At 41.1% G+C, this 18,729-nt stretch overlaps 1 protein-coding gene and 1 pseudogene across 3 annotated transcripts; both read right to left on the bottom strand.

The window, feature by feature from the left end:
* Nucleotides 1-347: 347 nt before the first annotated feature.
* On the bottom strand, nt 348-17,106 carry CNOT8 (CCR4-NOT transcription complex subunit 8). Of its 3 annotated transcripts, none has more exons than XM_060634801.2 (7): nt 16,915-17,106; nt 9,962-10,145; nt 8,380-8,573; nt 5,361-5,522; nt 4,616-4,760; nt 3,536-3,646; nt 348-1,860 (listed from the first exon to the last, which is right to left on the bottom strand). In XM_060634801.2, the coding sequence occupies exons 2-7, from the start codon at nt 10,076-10,078 to the stop codon at nt 1,711-1,713; spliced, it is 879 nt and encodes a 292-aa protein (XP_060490784.1). In that variant the 5' UTR covers nt 10,079-10,145; nt 16,915-17,106; the 3' UTR covers nt 348-1,710. The 3 variants fall into 3 exon arrangements, with proteins under 3 accessions (XP_060490784.1, XP_060490783.1, XP_060490785.1); XM_060634800.2 differs by lacking the exon at nt 16,915-17,106 and adding an exon at nt 16,037-16,567; XM_060634802.2 differs by lacking the exons at nt 5,361-5,522; nt 8,380-8,573; nt 9,962-10,145; nt 16,915-17,106 and adding an exon at nt 5,236-5,337.
* Nucleotides 17,107-18,632: 1,526 nt separating this feature from the next.
* On the bottom strand, nt 18,633-18,729 carry LOC132682521 (U6 spliceosomal RNA; annotated as a pseudogene).

Genomic DNA, 18,729 nt, shown 5'->3' with positions numbered 1-18,729 from the left:
AAATAGTGTGGAGCCAACTCTACAATACCAGAAGCTCGCTTTGTCTATAGTCTGCTAATTAACAAGCTAATCCACCAAATGGAGTAAAGTGGTCCCAGGAACTAGAATTAAAACTAGTTTTCCCACTAAGGCTGGACGATCAGTGGGGCGTTGTGAAGTGAAGAGACAATTCCATTTACACAGTTGGTCATTAAAAACCTCCTACAAAATGAGACATTTTATATGCACACCAACTTGTGGAAAACTGAGACAAGAGTTTGGGGACAGTCAAGATGCTTCCAGGCACTGACTGCAAATGACCATCTCCTACAGCCAGTAATTAATAGCTATAAAAGACCAAACCTTCATGCCAGTGGTTAAAAAGAAATCTTTATTTTACAAAATTAAAAACATAAATAATATTTACAAGCATCTTAAATACCAGCTTATAATACTTGACATTTTGAATCATCTGAAATTGAGTTTTTCATAAGCTTTTAAAATGCAAGACTATTCATCCACTTCAGTGAGTTACCAGTTTTCATTTCCACCATTTCAAAGGGGTTTTTGGTTTTTCTAAATTGGCCATACTGTAGTCATTCAAAAAACAATGCATTTTTTAAATGACCAGTTTAAAAAAAAAAAAAAAAAATCATAGTCCTGAGCTTCCTACACCCGTTGTGGGATATTATTCCAAGAAAACTCTAACCAAATTCCTTACTGCCCTGTTTACATGTACCACTATAACTTTTTAAACACACTGCTGGTACTCACATAATCCATCTCCCTAACTTCTCAGGTTTGCTGAAAGGAAAGGCAGGGAGAACAAAGAGACATGGGGGAATACACGTGACCATCTGAAATCACATTACTGAAAATATAAGACTTACGGTCCAAAATTCTGATCTTATTTCCTTCAGGGACAAATCCAGCATATTTTATTAAAATTTAAAATGATTTCAAATGATAAACATGTGACAGCAAATCTCAGTGGCACAATGGAACAGAGACTTAAAGACGCGTAAGTGGTTAACTTAACACCCGTTCTGGAGTTCCTCATGAATAAAGGGTAGACAGATTCAGAAGAATTTTGTTTTTAATAAAAGTTTTCATTATCTCGTCTTCAAAATGTCAGCACGGAGTAATTCATTTCCACATAATAGTACACAACGAAAGACTAACAAAGCATAAAGAAAGCAAATGTCCTTGAGAAGGGTCAAAAAAGATTTTTAAAAAGGAAAGGAAGGAAAAGACATCTATATCCCACTTCACAAGAACGCCACGTCGTTCCACTTTCCCTGGAAGCCCTCAGCTCAGCTGAGAATCACGTCAAGAAGTCTTCATCCTCAGAGATGAGCAACAGATTTAAAAGAAAAATAATGACACAGATGAGAATTATATATATTTTACTAGTTCGTCTCTGACTTGTCCCGGTATTTAAAAAGGTGTCAAATGAGCCATGGATGCTGGTGGCAGGAAGCAATTGGAGAGGCTTGGGGATGAGGACTAGGGAAGACTTGTTTACAAATTCAGAGCAAACCCCTCTTCTGGATCTAAAATAAAGACGTCTTTTGTCTTCAATGCAACAGAAGTCTTTCTGTCAACGCAGATGGTAGGTACGGTTTGCTCAAAAGAAGCGTTTTCTCTTGGGGAGGAAGGTAAGTACACACAAACAGTCAGCACATAAGCACCACTCTGGGATCAGGCCCACCCTCCTGAGCCTCGCTGCCATCACTGCTGCATGTTGTTGATGATGGCCAAGATGCTCATCTTCTCCTGGGCAGAGTCCACATCCTCATTCTGCTTCTGGGCCACTCCCGTGCCTAGGCCATAGAGCCGCCCACAGTACTTGGCATCATCAATACTGTCCTCAAAAAACAACTGCAGAATAGGACAGAGAACTCACGGTGAGAATCACGCCCAGAGTCCAGCCAAGTCTCCACACTACTATATCAGCACCTCCCAACTGTCTTAAAGCCCTGAATATCTACCCAACTAGAAAGTAACTTCATAAAGAAAGGCTCAAGACATTTCCTATACACAGTCTTTTCACGCTCCTTTTATATATAGGCTCTCCTTTCTGAACAGACTTCTATTCTCCATGAGTTCTTTTACTGGCAGGATCCGTGTGCTGCTGCTACTGCTGCTGCTGCTGCTGCTGCTGCTATTTAGTACGGCCACCTCCATCTCCCTTCTCTTTAACAAGCAGTGCAGTGGTCAAGAGCTTGGGCTCTACACTCTATACCTGTCCGTAAGCCACGGTTCCCTATCTATAAAACAGGATAATGTAACAGTAGGCTGTTACAAGTGAGATACAGGATATCACACACTTCAGCAGAGTTATCTCAACCTTGGCCCTCCTGGGCAGGACAATTCCTTGTTGAGGGGCAAGGAGGGGAGCTGTCCAGTGCACTATGGTACTGTAGAATGTTTAGCAGTGTCCCTGGCCAGTAGAGGACGTCTCCCCTGCTGTTCCACATTGTGACAACCAAAAATGTCTCCAGATATTGCCAAAGGAAGCTTGCGGGGGGGCACGATGCCACCAGTTTTGTTCTTCTTTCTCAAGAATGCTTTGACTATTTGGGGTCTTTTGTGGTTCCACACAAATTTTAAGATTATTTGTTCTGTTTCTGTGAAAAATGCCATTGGAATTTTGATAGAGATTTCACTGAATCTGTAGACTGCTTTGGATAGTGTGGACATTTTAACAATATTAATTCGTCCAATCCATGAATACTGAATATCTTTCCATTTATTTGTGTCTTCTTCAGTTTCCTTCCTCAATGTCTTACAGTTTTCAGGGTATAGGTATTTTATCTCCTTGGTTAAATTTATTGCTATATATTTGATTCTTTTTGATACAGTTATAAATGGGATTGTTTCATAATTTCTTTCTGATAGTACATTATTAATGTACAGAAACACAAGAGATTTCTGAATATTGATTTTATATCCTGAAATTTTACTTTACTGAATTCATTTATTAGTTCTAAGAGTTTTTTTGGTAGACTCTTTAGGGTTTTGTATGTATAATATCATGTCATCTGAAAATAGTGAGTTTTACTTCCTCCATTCCGATTTAGATTCCTTGTGTTTCTTTTTCTTGCCTAATTATTCTGGCTAGGACTTCCAATACCATGTTAAATAAAAGTGGTGAGAGGGGGCACGCTTGTGTTGTTCCTGATCTTAGAGGAAACCCTTTCAGCTTTTCCCCACTGAGTATGATGTTAGCTGCCAGACATTTGATAAGTAACAGAATTTAAGCATAAAATGAATGTTTGAACAAACGTGAATTTGTTTATATGAGAGAAGAAAAAACTAGAAGAAAAGCAAATAACTGCAAGAATGAGAACTGCTAAGAACGCCCAGTACATGTCTACACTTGAGCATGCTGAGTGGCCTCCATTTCAGAATGTGTCTTTGCCTCCCAAACTACATTTAACATACTGAACATAATGACAAACAAACAAAACAACTGCTTTCAAAGTGGTCAACTTCCAAAAGAACTATAAATTTTCAACAAATCTCGGTCCACAAAGATAACCCACCACCTTACCTCTTTCATCCTGAAGAATGCCATTCCCGTCAGCAGCGAGTCTGAGCCTGCCTGATGCTGCCTTCCAATTCTCTGCAAGTCCAATTGATCGGCAACTTCCTGAAGACCTCCCTGCAGATGTAAAGAAAATAAAGATAATATTTCAGACCCGCCACTTGTCTACTGGAGTCAACTAAGTCCATTCTTGTGTTTAATTATTTTGGGAATGACAAGTGGGAGCAGGCCATTTGCTAAGGCCTTATTACCCCAGCAATATCCCCTGTTCAGCCCTCCACACAATATACTGTGTTATATTTCACTTTCAACTCCTTTCTTTTATACACTATTAATGGTGTTAGACCTCTGCCCCATTTTAAAGTCCTAACTGCTATAAAAACTGAGCAAATAGTCAAATACCAATCCAATTCTAGACAGCAAATCTCTTATGTCAACAACTTATTAGGGTGTTGAGTTCTTGAACTATCTCAAGTTACGAATCCATCTGAGAGTCTGGTGCGCTCCAGACCCCATCCTTAACAAACTGCACATACACCTCACGGTGCCAACTGTTTCACTAGGTTCGTGGGCCCTAAGTGAAGAACTCCTCCCTCAAGATGAGAGAAGCAGAGGGCTCCCTTCATACCCAGATTAAAGACATTCACCACACAAATCCCTGTGCCAATCAGCTCTATATGTACTTCTCTAGCACCATGTTGGCACCTAGCTGGCGCTCAAGAATGCAGAACAATGACAAATAATTTCTAAAAACAGCAATGAAGCCAAATGACAAGTCTGCTTTTTTGTCTTTGTTGTTGTTACTAATATTAAGAAAATACTGTAGGGGCACCTGGGTGGTTCAGTCGGTTAAGCGTTCGACTTGGGCTCAGGTAGTGATCTCACAGTTCGTGAGATCGAGCCCCACATCGGGCTCCGTGCTGACAGCTCAGAGCCTGAAGCCTGCTTCAGATTTTGTGTCTCCCTCTCTCTCTGCCTCTCCCCCACTCATGCTCTCAGTCTCTCTCTCATGCTCTGTCTCTGTCTCTCTCTCGAAAATAAAGAAACATTAAGAAAAAAATTAAAAAATATATATATATTGTGTACCTTAAGATTTTTGCAACTCTTCATCAAGTATTTCACATCATAAATAGATGGGAAAAAAAGGTTCAGAATATGAAAGAATTCATGTTCCTCTTCTGGCAAACGAGAATCCGTAAGTAACTTTACCATGTAGCCAAAATCATAGCCACTACAAGAGAAAATGAGGCAAGGAGTGAAAAAACAGCAGTTACCAGGCCCCAGCATTCAACTGCTTTATTTCTCAAAACTTAATGATACTCCCCGTGAGTAACTTTCAGTGTTCCAAACTAGTTTATCCTACTGTAATCTCAACTTTCTATTAAATACTAACAAACCACACTAATATGAGAGACATATAAGAGAACCCAAGGGTTTAAAAATGTGGGTTTTATCCACCAAAAATTCTAAAGTACTGAAAGTGTAAATTAACATCTCTTAAGAGGAATCTGTCTTTGGAGTACCTAGGAAATTCCAGGCCATTCATTTAAGAGAAAAAGATGATCAAGTGCTTTGATCTCCCCTCCTCCATCTTTCCACTTGGAATGTACCCACTGATAGCCATATGACAGAACCCAATACTGTATGAAACAAACCAGTATGTGCTCCAAAGTACTTTTTGAAAAACTGAAACATGGGCCAGTTACCATTTCAATTTCATAACTGCTTCATAAGTTACCGGAAGAAGATAGCAATCAGTACTGCAAAAATAACATCAGAATGCAATCCCCTGCTGCCAAAGAAAGAGAAATATAGATGCTCTGAAACTGACCTATGAAATGAAAGCCATTTGACGTTGTCACAGAGAACCACCCCTGATGTCATAAGCAGCTCTGCAAAGTGCAATGTGTCAATCCCCTCCTCTTCATGCTTCTGAAATTGTAGTCCTGAGTTAGCAAGGAGATCTATGGAATCCTGGGAGTACATGTCCTCTCTAAAAAAGAAGGTATTCACTTCTTAGTGGTGGATAATCTAACAGAAGTAGTGGGCAGCAATGTTAACATCACCTTAAAATTAACATCTTATAATTACAGAACAGGTATCCTTGAAAGGCTTTCATAATTTAAGAACAGATCAATTCATTCTTTCCAATATTCCAACAAGCATGCAAAGTAGATAATCTTATCTCTGCGGCAGATGGAAAAGTGAGATTTGCCCCCACAAAATAAATTTCTTAAATACAAAAGGTCCACATTTCTCACTGTTTAAAGAAAAACAGAATCAACCAATACAAAAACATTTAAAATAGAATACTCTTAAAAATGTTCTTATAATACCACCTCACAGAAATAACTGTTAACAATTCATTTTATATAGCCTTCAGACTATTTTCTCCATGTACACAACAACCTCCATCTCTACACCTACATAGCACAAACCATCTTTCCAGACCAATACTGATAAATACACATCCTTTGCAACTCTGGCATAATACTCCACTGCAAAGATACATTCATCAATTTAAACACAGGAATATTTATAATACCACCTATCACAAAAATAGGGGGAAAAAGACATCATTTTCTGATCGATCCTTCCATTACGTTAACTTCTTTTCCACTAGATTTCACTATTTTTTTTCCTTTCATTTGTTTTTCACATAAACTTAAAAGACAACTAGGGAATTTTTTATTTTCCTTTGTGTATTAATTACCATTAAGGTATAAATAACAGGCTTTGACAATGGACTAAAAAAAAAAAAAAAAGGATTAACGGAAAAAGGAAAGGAAGTTAAAGGAAAAATCCAGATCTTCTCCCCAAATTATTCCTGGACCTCAAAGAAATCTCCAAAGCACATGAACAATCAAAAAATTATTCCTGAGCTACCAAATGCTCCTGGTGCCCAGTTAAAGAATGCAGTATTCAAGAACTGTGGTCCAGTAAGAAATACACTAAAACCACCTCATACATTCAGCAAAATGATAGTCTCCCCTAATTTTTCCCCATAAAAAATTATATCATCCTCAAAAACTTAAAAACAGAACCACCAAACGATCCAGCAATCCCACTTCTGGGTATGTATCCAAAAGAACTCAAAGCAGGGTCATGAAGATTATCTGCACATCCATGTTCATAGCAGCAATACTCAAAAAGTCAAGAGGTGGAAACAATCGAATGTCCATCAGTGGATGACCAGGTAAACAAATGTGGTCTAAACATACAATGGAATGTTATTCAGTCTTAAAAACAAAGGAAATTCTGACATGCCACAACATGGATGAACCTTAAGGATATTATGTTAAGTGAAATAAGCCAGTCACAAAAAGACAAATACTGTGTGATTCCATTTATATGAGGTATCTAAAATAGTCAAATAGAAACAGAAAGTAGTACGGTAGTTACCAAGAGCTGGAGAAAAAAAAGAAAAAGGAGAGTTGTTTAGTGGGTAGAGTGTCAGATTTGCGAGAGAGTTCTGGAGTTCTGTTTCACAACAATGCAAACTTACTTAACACTACTGAACTGCAAACTTAAAAATGGTTACGATGGCAAATTTTATGTTATGTATTTTTTTACCCACGTTTCTAAAACATCAAAATTTGCCCACTATCAGGCTTCAGTTTCACCTACTCTTGATTAGCATCTACTCTATAGCTTATTTCTTCTGTTATGAAACATAGTAATCTTATTTTACAGATAAGGAAACTGAATTACAGAAGATAAAATGAACTCCAAACCACCCAGCTAAAAAATGGCAGAAATGCAATTCAAACACTGATCCCCTAACTGGGGAACTGACTTTACTTTTTCACTTTAAACAGCTATAATTCACGTAACTAAACAATTCACTCATTTAAATATACAATTCAACAGTTTTCAATATTTTCAGAGTTGTGCAGCCACCACCACAGGCCATTTCATCACCTCAAAAAGAAAACCCATACCTAGTATGCAGTCATTCCCCACTACCCCATAACATAACCCCCCCATACTCTAGACAACCACTAACCTATTCTGACTCTACAGATTTGCCTATTTTGAACATTTCATATAAACAAAATCATACAATACATGGTCTTTTGTGTCTGGCTTTTTTCCCTTAGCATAATGTTTTCAAAGCACATCAATATACAACATGTATTAGTACTTCTTTCTTTTACTGTCCAATAATCCGCTGCCTGGATATACCACATTTATTGTATCCATTCATCAGTTCACAGACATCTGGATAGTTTCCACTTTAGGGCCTTTACAAATAATGCTGTAATGAACATTCACCACATACAAGTTTTTGTATGGATGTGTTTCCATTTCTCTGAGGTATATGCCTAGAAAAGAAGTTACTGGGACATTTGGTAACTCTCTGTTTAACCTTTTGAGAAACTGCCTATTTTCCAAAGAGGCTGCACCATTTTACTTTCCCAATAGCAATGTATGAGGATTCTAATTCCTCTACACCCTTGCCAACATTTGTTCTTGTGTCTTTCTCATTATAGCCACCCAGTGGGTGGCTCACTGTGGTTTTGATTTACATTTATTTCCCTCATGACTAGTGGTGGTGACCATCTTTTCATGGGTTTATTAGCCATATCTATATCTTCTTTGGAGAAATTTCTAGTCAGATCTGATGCCCATTTTTAATTGAGTTGTCTTTTTATTGTTGACCTGTAAGTGTTCTTTAAGAGGGACTTTACTTTCTGAGATTCCTTATTCCATTCTCTGTTTGGCTGCTGTGTCCAATCCTTACCTGGTTTCAACAGAAAGAAAACTTTAAATTAATAAAATCAGTTAGAGATCACAGTCTGCACAAATGTAGCAGATCTAAGAATAACACTGAGAAGTGTCTCACTTACGTAAGATTAAATTTGAAGTTGAACTGCCAAGTGTTGATTCCAGAAGGATATTCTCCCTTCTCATTTGTGAATGTAAGGCCCAGCTGGATAATTTTTAGGAGGTCAACATTGCACCGTAAAAGCTGATACTGGTAATCTATGGAACTACGAAATTCACCAATTGGTCGCACCACAACACCTGGAAATTCTGTGTCCTAGAAAAGGAAAAGGTCTGTCATCATTAGGTTTCACAAAACAGTGGATGCTGAATTTATCATTCATAAAAATTTTTTCTCAATTTATAAAAGTTATATGACAAGCCCAAGCTTGGGCACAAAAACCTATCTTAAAATAATTGATTTTGGGGGGCGCCCGGGTAGCTTAGTCGATTGAGCATCTGACTTCAGCTCAGGTCGTGATCCCGCAGTTTTGTGGGTTCAAACCCTGCATTGGGCTCTGTGCTGACAGCTCAGAGCCTGGAGCCTGCTTTGAATCGTATGCCTTCCTCTCTCTCTGCCCCTCCCTCACTCCTGCTCTGTCTCTATCTCAAAAATAAATAAACATTAAAAAAATAATTTAAAGAAATATATGATTTTGGGGCACCTGGGTGGCTTAGTCAACTCAACATCCAACTTTGGCTCAGGTCATGATCTCACAGTTCATGAGTTCGAGCCTCACGTCGGGCTCTCTGCTGTCAGCACTGACTCCACTTAGGATCCTCTGTGCCCCTCTCTGCGCTTCCCCCACTCACTCTCTTTCTCTCAAAAATAAATAAATATTTTTAAAAACTAAATATTGATTTCATTGATATCTACAGAAGGAGCACTAGAATCATGAAGCTTTGTGCAGCAACTTAGAGGAGATCCTAGGCAGGATGTAAGAGCGGCTGACTATAGATCAATTAAGGACATGCTAGGTTCATATACAGTGAATTAAAAAAAGTCTAGATTAAGAACAAAGTCTAGATTATGAACAAAAATACAAATATGGGGAAGTGAAACAGTTATTTAAAAAAAAAACAACTGCTATACTTACCTTGAGTAAAAAGCCTGGAACAAGACCACAGAGAATTTTAAATACAAGGCTAAAGACGTAATGCTTATGAGTAATGGGGACTGGAGCACAGAAGGTACATCCTCCTCTAGAAGACGCCGTTGGCATCACCGTGACACACATCTGCGTCTCCAGCCACTCACCGCCAGGCAAGAATGCGAATCCCATGCCAGATCTTCCCAGTGTTTTCCAGAGATACCAGAAATCTGGGCTTTAAGAGAGGTCTCTCTGTATTTAAATGCTGATAACTAATTTTTAAAAAAACACTGTCAAATTCACCGCATCTGTGGTATAGATGTGTCCTACTGGCTAACATAACTTTTGCCTTAAACATTTGTCAATACAGAGTAACATTACAAAAAGTCTAAGATACTAGAGGTTACATCCTTCTCAGACCCACTGGCTACCTTGGGGTTTCATAAAAGCTTCACAACCTTCCACCAAGTTTAATTTACCATGGCTTTGGTGGAAGTCTTTCCTTCAAAATCTCACACTGAGTATTCCCTAAGTCCGCAGCAGAAGGTGAGTTAAAAAGAGTGGAGCTCTTTACCATGGCAATATAACTATAGCTGAGCACAATTTCTCGGATCTTCCTCATCTCTTCTTCTAGATTGCTGGCCCAGACTTCACAGATAACCTGGCTGTTCTCCACAAGTGCTGCAGGCATCTTGAAGAAACTTGAGCAGTCACTTTCAGCTGACTTTATTAGAGGGCAAGCCAATGGTTGATCTGATCTAGATTCAAAAACATATTTTGAAATCACATAAATGTACACACTGGCAAGATGCCAACAAAACAAAGGTATCAAAAAATCACTTCATCAGTTTAATAAGCTAAAACATTAAGACAGTTATATTTGTATTTATTCCCCATTTATTATGATGGGGAAACCTATCTTGGTCAAGACACGCACGCACACACACACACGTCTTTAACCTGAAGAAACTAAAATTACTTAAGAAATCTGAAGAAACTGGGGTGCCTAGCTGGTTCAGTCAGTAGAGCATGTGACTCTTGATCTCAGGGTTGTACAGTTGAGATGCATGTTGGGTCTAGCAATTACTTAAAAATAAAATAAAAGAAAGAGAGAGAGGGAGGGAGAGAGGGAGGGAGGGAGGGAGGGAGGGAGGGAGGGAGGGAGGGAGAGAGAGAGAGACAGACAGAAACAAACCTGAAGAAACTTTTGCCCAAGCTGCCCTTTAGCACAGAAGTGAAACCACCACCCTAAACCAGTTTTTGAGCCCTTTCCAGACTACCTAAACACTAAAATAGCCTCCAATGACCACAAATACTCCCTTATCTGTAACTTTCACAACACTTGCACAGAGACCAAATCATGGAAACATTTTTAAAAGAATCTCTTTAGCTAGTTTACATGTACCTGGATCTCTGAAAGCCTGAAAGAATGTACATCTAAGTCTTAGTGACTCCTCCCTCCACCCCCTAAAAAAGGAGAAATTCCTTTTCTCCACCATCAAAAAGTCACATATAACTAGAGCCAATTAACTAACGTAACACAGTGCCTCTTTACATTTGTGCAAATAGATCATGAAGTGAGGGATTTTAGATTGTAAAAACCAACACCACTAAATGAATCTTTAACCACCACAATGAAAATCAGAATTGGAGTTATTAAAGTCTACTTTTAAACACATAATAATATAAAGAAACTAAGCAATTCAACAATAGGAGTAGAGAAGATGGCAAGTATATAATTTTTTTAAATGTTTATTTACTTTTCAGATAAGAGACAAGAGCACAGGTGGGGAAGGGGGCAGAGAGAGAGGGAGACACAGAATCTGAAGCAGGCTTCCAGGCTCTGAGCTGTTAGCACAGAGCCGGATGGGGGACTCAAACTCACAAAATGTGAGATCATGACCTGAGCTAAAGTCTGACACTTAACCAAATGAGCCACCCAGGTGCCTCGAGAAGATGGCAAGTATAAATAATTCAACAGGAAAAGATAATGATTTACAATGTATATTCTGGGAGGAAACTAGGGGGGAAACAGTAGTCTGCAAAATGAAACTCAGTATAGTTCAGCTTCAGAGTAATGCTATTATTGTAGCAATGAGATGCTTGATCATAAAAAGACCAAAAGGAGCTTATCATAATGGCCTTTCTTTAAAAAGGCAACCCCCAAAGCACCTGGCAGCTCAGTCAGTTAAGTGACTCCTGAGTTTCAGCTCAAGTCATGATCTCACAGTTCATGAGATTGAGCCCCACATAGGGCTCTGTGCTGACCCCGCAGAGCCTGCTTGGGATTCTCTCTCTCTCCCTCCCCCCCCCCCCCCCCCCGCTCATGCTCTTTCTCAAAATAAATAAATAAACTTTAAAAAATTAAAAAGGCAACCCCACCACAGGGAATACTCAACACAATGTAAGAGTGGACTCCGGTATATATACGTATTCAGAGGAAAATTCCTAGAAACAGTAAAATGAAATCTTTCCTTCCTACTTTGCTGACAGGTAGATGCAACCATAAGAATCTGGATCAAAACAAAATTGTCATTCTCAAACGTCATCATTTCTCCGAGAAAGTTCTGGAAAACCTGTTGGTCTGTCAGCAACCCTGAAAGATTCCATTTATTCAAGGTATCCTACACTTCAACAGATGTTTCTCTGAAATTATAACAGACTTACTGTAATTACTCTAAAACTTAAGTAGACTGTGGTATATTCCTAACAAATATGGGTGGACACTTGTTAAAGGCAGAATCCATTTCTTCTCATTTCCGTTCTGTACACAATGGTATGAATTAAAGACTTGCAGATGAACATATAAAGAACATCCAAAAAGGGGTGAAGTCCAAACTGAGTGTGGAGTAAATTCCACTATATGACCATAATTAAGAGAATGCAAGGACTCTGATTCAATTCTACATTGTGTTTAAGGTTTTCTCCTGCAAGATGGCACAAAGCCATTTTTATGCCCATTAATGTTAAATCAGTACCACTTCACTTCCTTATTTTCCTAACTGAAACAATGCACTTCCTTTCTGGTGTCATTTCAGAGATTGGGCACATTCAGGGTGGTATGGCCGTAGACTGGTATCGTTTCAAACACAACCATAAACTACTGCAGGGGAAGTGGGTATGACTATGAATACGTTTCCTTAAGAGTGAAGCAGCAAAAAGGACCCAAGCAAAAATATGCCTTTGACCTCCAAGCAGAAAAGAGCAGACTTAAAAAGAAGACAATTAAGTACTTACACTAAACCCTTAGAACCAGGCTCCCCAGCTAAGAAGCTCTTAAGGGTGTGTCAAAAAAAAAAAAAAAAAAAAAAACCTCAGGAAATAATCTGAAGAGGCTCCCTCTGGTCAAAGAAAAGATAATATAAACACCATTATGAACAGTCAGTACAATGTATTCAGACTTCTCCGACAATTCACTATGAACTCATGGATTTAAACCTAAGAAAATAAACCTCACTGGTCACCACTAGAGAATGCTAGTAAATCAATCTATTTTTTAAAGTATGTGTCTTGTCTTTCCTATGTAAATTGTACTAAGTAACTTAAGAGGTGAGGGAAAGTTTCTTTTAATAGAAATTATAAAGCTAAGAAATACGGACTGAGAGAATATCACTGTTCTATAACTCCCAAAGAATTCATAGATCTGGGCAATATCAAAATGGCATCTATATGGAATACCCAGAAAAGGCAAATCTATAAAGGCAGAAAGTAGACTACAGCAGTGGGATTGGGAATGGGATTAATTGTAAATGGCATGAGGTATGCTATTGAGGTGATAGAAATGTTACCAAACTCAACTATCTGATGACTGCACAGCTCCATATATTTAGTAAAAATCACTGAACTCTACATTAAAATGGGTAAGTTTTATAGTATGAATTATACATCAATAAAGTTGCTAAAATATCACAATGGCTGTAATTACTATAAAAAGAGACAACCACATACCATTGCCTCCTGACAGAATATACATCACCACTATGAATAAGTCTTGCCAAAAAAAAAATCTAACTTGAATCTGACCAAACCTCTAGACCAATTTACAGGAAATAAAGAGGACAGAGGAACATGTTAAATGACACCACAGAAAGGCAATCAGCAAAATCCAGAAACTACTGTGGGAATCTACAGAATAACCCAGATTTTTCAACAAATTGCAAGTACTAAAAGTAAAAGACTCTACTGGGCGTCTGGGTGGCTCGGTCGGTTAAGTGCCCAAATCGGGTTTGGGCTCAGGTCATGATCTCACGGTTCGAGAGTTCAAGCCCCACATGGGGTTCTGCACTAGTGTGGAGCCTGTTTCAGATTCTCTCTCTCTCTGCCTCTCCCCTGCTCATGCTCTCCCTCTAACTAACTAACTAAATAAATAAATACACACAAATTTTTTTTTTAAAAAGTAAAAGACTCTCAAGAGACATATCAGCCCATCAAAATCTACAGACCTTAATTAGGTCCCGCTTTAAACAAACTATTAGAAATCTTTTTAAACTGACATTTTTAAGACAAAAGTCTGAATAATGGCTGGTTTTGGTTTTGTTTGGGGGGGTTGCTTTTTTTTTTTTTTTTTTGGTGTTATATTGTCATGTTTTTTTTTTTTAAAGAGTCCTCATCTTTCAGAGATAATGCAAAACAGAGTACAGGTGATACAAAATGTGGGATTTTGCTTCAAAGTTAACAGTGGACAAACCTCACAACAACTTTGTACAGTGGTGTCTTCACTACATTTTGCAGATAAAACAGAAATTTAGAGACATTAATTTTAAAAAGCACTATCATGACTTCCATTTCCAAGAAAAAATTTTTAAAAAGCTAAGCCGCTTTCAAAAAGCTAACCATTGCTATATATAGCTGATAAATGGGGAACTTAAGTGCAGACCACTGGCAAAAATACCTAAGATGAGTTCTCACACCAAACCCTTATCTAGGAAAATTGTGGGGAAATAGCTTGCAAACCCCAAAACGTAATGCCACTCGAAAGCTGAAAAGGAATCACCTTATGCACATTTAGCTTAGCATAGATTACTGGTTATGCTAGCCAAAGAAGAGAAATAATAATACTGAATGATGCCAGCAATTTTGCCTGCTACTTTCCACTCAGTGAGCACATGCTCCAGAAGAAGCGTAAGACGGGAATCACAAACATACTGTTCTCCTTGGTTAGTCTTCCTCCTCTCTCAGTGCCTCTCAGTGCCAGCAGGGCATAGCACACCTCACAACGTGGAAGGACTCTATTCCATTCAAATATGTTTATTTGTGCAACACAGATCCTAAAGCTAGGCTAATTACTTTACCTGGGTTGCAACGAGAGAAACAGTAACAAGTTTAAAGGCTTAAGGAAAAACTGTGCTAGATTTACTGAGAAACGGAATGGCCCTGATGTACAACCTTGTACCTTCTAAGGAATTTTTAAGGATAATTCTGATCCCCATGCAGTTTCCCTCACAGGGTGACTTTAAAACTTGACTCTCCCGTGAGCTACTCCACTCTATATGAAAGCAAAATACAAACACTGATACCTGTTGGTTCCCAGCATTAGACTGTTCAAGAAGGAAAGGTCAGATACAGGAATTACTGAGGTCCTTGCCCTATGCTGATCTGCAGTAAAATCTGCGAGCTCGCTCCTGCTGACCTATAGGATAAACTTCTCCAAAACAAAGCTATTTACCCAGGCAAGCTCTAAAGAGCAACTACAAATAAAGCCACCGGCAAGCTTTCTCTGCAAGCAATCCAGAGACTTGCTTAGGAAAAGAATGTTTGGTTTTTCCAGTTTTGTTTTGTTTAAGCCTAAGTGTGCAAGGAGACCATAAAACATCACTTCCTCAATTCTAGAGAACTGAACAAAGGCTTTACCGCACATGGATAAGATGGAAAAGGAAGTGGGAGCAAGTTAGAAGAAATGGCAGCAGCTTGGAAGAGGGTCCTCTCCATACACGGCCCGCCGTCCTCCATCACCTCCGCCCGCAAAACAGTGTCCGAAGACAACTACCCTGGACTTAACCGCAGTTCAACCAGTTCTTAAAACCAACCATGTGGTCCAGGCCCCCAGAGCAATAGCTATGGCTCATAAACAGAATAGCAAAGAAAAGTTGTGGGGCCAAAAGAACCAAGAAGGCGGAGGCCCGCAAGGTTCCAGACTCAGGTCCTCTCCCTTACAGTCTCCCATCATCGTTCTCTTCCTGTTCTGGATCACCCTCCCTCCCCAAACAACACTCATCCCGCCCCTCCTCCTTCTACCCTCCCTCTTTTTTTTTTTTTTTTTTTTTTTTAATTACACGCCTTCGGGCCAGAAAGACCTGCGTTCGAACCCAGACCGACCAGCTGTGTGGCTTTGCATAAGCTACTTAACCTCTCTGGTGCCTCAGTTTTCCTATCTTGTAAAATGGGTTTAATAACATACACCTCGGAAGACTGCAGTAGATGTTAACAGAAAGTAAATAAGGTGCTTGATAAAGTCCTGGCACAAACCACTAGAATATTATTATTGTGTGGTAGTGGCTGTTAATACTACCACTATTCGATGGCCCTCTTTCTCTTTTCACACCCCCTGCCCCTCACGCACGCCCCAAAGCCCCTTCCTCCTACAGGTCCCCGATGGCCTCCCACACTCTCCCATCTCGCTCGTCTCTCTGGTGAGCGCGAGCCCGCTTACCCTGACGGCTGGGCCCGCGAAGCGCGGGCTTGCGGGTTGGCGGGCAGAGTCCCCCGGGAGCGGCGGCGGCGGCGGCCCCTGACCCGGCGCTCTCCTACTGCCCCGGATCTGCTCCGGGAACCGAGCGAGCCAGTGAGATGGGCGCCCTCGTGCCCAGAGCGGCCTTACGCACTGCCCAAAGAAACCTGGGCGAACCACTCTACCCACTGGATCCTCCCGTCTCGCCTGCTCCCTTAGCGTCCTCCAGACGGGCGCGCGCGCGCCTGCTCATGCCTGCTCCACCCCTTCTGCGCGCCGCGGCGACTCTGCGTGTTCGTCCAACCCGTGAGCTCGCGGGGGCAGTGCGCAGGCGCAAAACCATGAGGGCTCCCCGAAAATGTGGGGCGGGGCGGCCTCGGCGGACGCCTGCGGAACACGACCCGTCCCAGGTCTTGGCGCGTTAGTTGCTCTGGCTCAATTCAATTTCGCAATACTACTCCTTTTTGGTTCTTCCGCGCGCCCAGGGGAGAGGCGTGGTCTAGAACTGGCCCCGGCTCGGGGTGGGCGTGGCCTAAACATCAAACCCGAGGAAGGGGCGTGGACCATCCGACCAAATCTCCGAATTGCAACTCCCCCTCCGCCCTGCTTTGATAGACCGTTAAAATCTTTGGCAAGAGCGGACTTTGGGGGGAGGTTGATGGGGGTGGATCCTGATCCCTTCCGTCCGTACTAATGCAGCCCCTTGGACCCCTCAGTTAACGAAACATCTATCTCTAGGCTTCCTTTCTGGCAAACAATTAGTCGGGAGTGGGCAGCACCCCCAAACCCAGTCTCCGTGACGTCCGGCAAGGCCCGCCTCCCTCCTCCCCGCCTTACAGAGTCGGGAAAAGCAGTGTTACCACAGCAACCGGCCCGCCAGGGCCTGCTCGAATTACAAAGAAGATGCGGCCTCCCGTGGGAGAACCGCGTCGCCCGGCGGTCCGAGGAGCTTGGAGGCGGCGGTCAGTAGGCAGGCTCTGCACGTATTCCTTGAGAGAACACTGGGCCCGGGCCTGGCCTAGGAGCCTCCAAAGCCTCCACCCGCGCCCTGATCCTTTCTGGAGAGAGGGGGCTGTCTACCAACTCCTGTCCTTGACATCATTTGAGCAGGCTCGGCTGCAGCGCTGCCTCGTTCTCCGGCCCTGGGGAAGAAGACAAAGCACCGACTTCCTGCACACAGCTGTCAATTCCGAGCCGCCCTTCTAGCCTCTCCCGCAAGAGCTCCACCCAGTCCCTGAGACTGGCTAGTGCGGACGGCCCAAAGCAAGGCTGTAGCCACAACCCTAGGAGCCTTCCCTTGAAGAAGGCTGTTGGCAAGTGGATAGCAAATTTACTCCCAAGCCACGGGGACTTGCTGCTTTTAAACATTTCCTCCAACGGGGATTCTCCAGAATCCTGCTTCCATTTCCGAGGCTGGGAGGCAGAGCAAGCCTTCAGCGGCAATTTCAAACCGAGTACCCAAAAGCTATTCTCCAGGGAGGTGAACTCCCACCCCAAGTCCCCAGATCAGAGTATCAAGTGCGCTTTCTGAACCCCACTCCTCATCTCCCCTCCAAATGAGGGTCTGTCTCATCTGTAACACAGGGCTGTAACTATTTCATAAGGTTATTGCCGTATTAATAGAAGAAAAACACCTCACACTGAGGAAGACATGTAAGTCTATTGAATAAACTATTGTTTCTGGCGTGTCTGTTATCCCTGTGATATTCAGTGTTTCTTAGCTCTGGTGCAGGCTTAACAATCATTCCATTGAGCAATACTGACATGGAGAAGGCAGGCAAAACACTCCACACCCCACCCATCTTGTGGGTTTCTAATGTCCTTTCACCCACTTGCAACTACATTCAGGAGAGGACAGCCCTATCAGGAGCTAGTCACATGAAGAGCAGTCTCCGCAATCCTTTCTTAGACTTTTGGTTTGTTTTTTTTTTTTCCTGCAGCACTGGGCCTGGTGTGTACACTGAAACAATCAAACAGGAAACACACTGTCTCCATCCCCAGAACCCCCACCCTCACCCAGAACTGGGTGTTCATTTCTCAGGTTATTGAAGAGAAATGAAAAACACAGATGGCTTGTAGTTCAGGAGGCATTGGGTATCTGTTGTAAACAGTGGAGCCTATGCTGTATTTATGGATTGCAAAATTAGAACAATTGTGTAAATCACTGATTCTCAATGGGAGGGAGGCCCCAAATGAATGAGAGGGTAGTTGGAGAAGAATATATCCAATAATATAATTTCCTATGTGAATAAAAAAAAACTTTTGTTTTTGGACCACAAACTATAGAAAGTAAGTAAGGCTTGAACAAATCTCAGCTAGGAGCGTATAGGTTAAATATTCCATTGCATATTTTTCCCTGCTTTGTCAAAGATTACTTGGCCATACGTTTGTGGGTCCATTTCTGGGTTCTGTATTCTGTTCCATTGATCTGAGTGTCTGTTCTTATGCCAGTACCATACTGTCTTGATGATTACAGTTTTGTAGTATAGCTTGAAATCTGGGATTGTGATGCCTCCTGCTTTGGTTTTCTTTTTCAAGATTGCTTTGGCTACTCGGTGTCTTTTCTGGTTCCATACAAAAAAATATGGAATGCTTCACGAATTTCTTGCGCAGGGGCCATGCTAATCTTCCCTGTATCATTCCAATTTTAGTATATGTGTTGCCAACATGAGCAC

This window comes from Panthera onca, chromosome A1 (genome assembly GCF_046562875.1).
Source record: "Panthera onca isolate mPanOnc1 chromosome A1, mPanOnc1 haplotype 2, whole genome shotgun sequence".
Lineage (NCBI taxonomy): Eukaryota > Metazoa > Chordata > Mammalia > Carnivora > Felidae > Panthera > Panthera onca.
Note: the sequence above shows the minus strand (reverse complement) of the source record. Positions and strands in the feature narration are given on the sequence as shown.

Coding starts and splice junctions, on each gene's coding strand:
- CNOT8 (XM_060634801.2), bottom strand. CDS start 10,078: ATGCCTGCAGCACTTGTGGAGAACAGCCAGGTTATCTGTGAAGTCTGG. Junction 8,574..9,961: donor GCTATAGTTATATTGCCATG/GTAAAGAGCTCC, acceptor TTCCTTTTCTAG/GACACAGAATTTCCAGGTGT. Junction 1,861..3,535: donor CATTCTTCAGGATGAAAGAG/GTAAGGTGGTGG, acceptor CCTATTCTGCAG/TTGTTTTTTGAGGACAGTAT.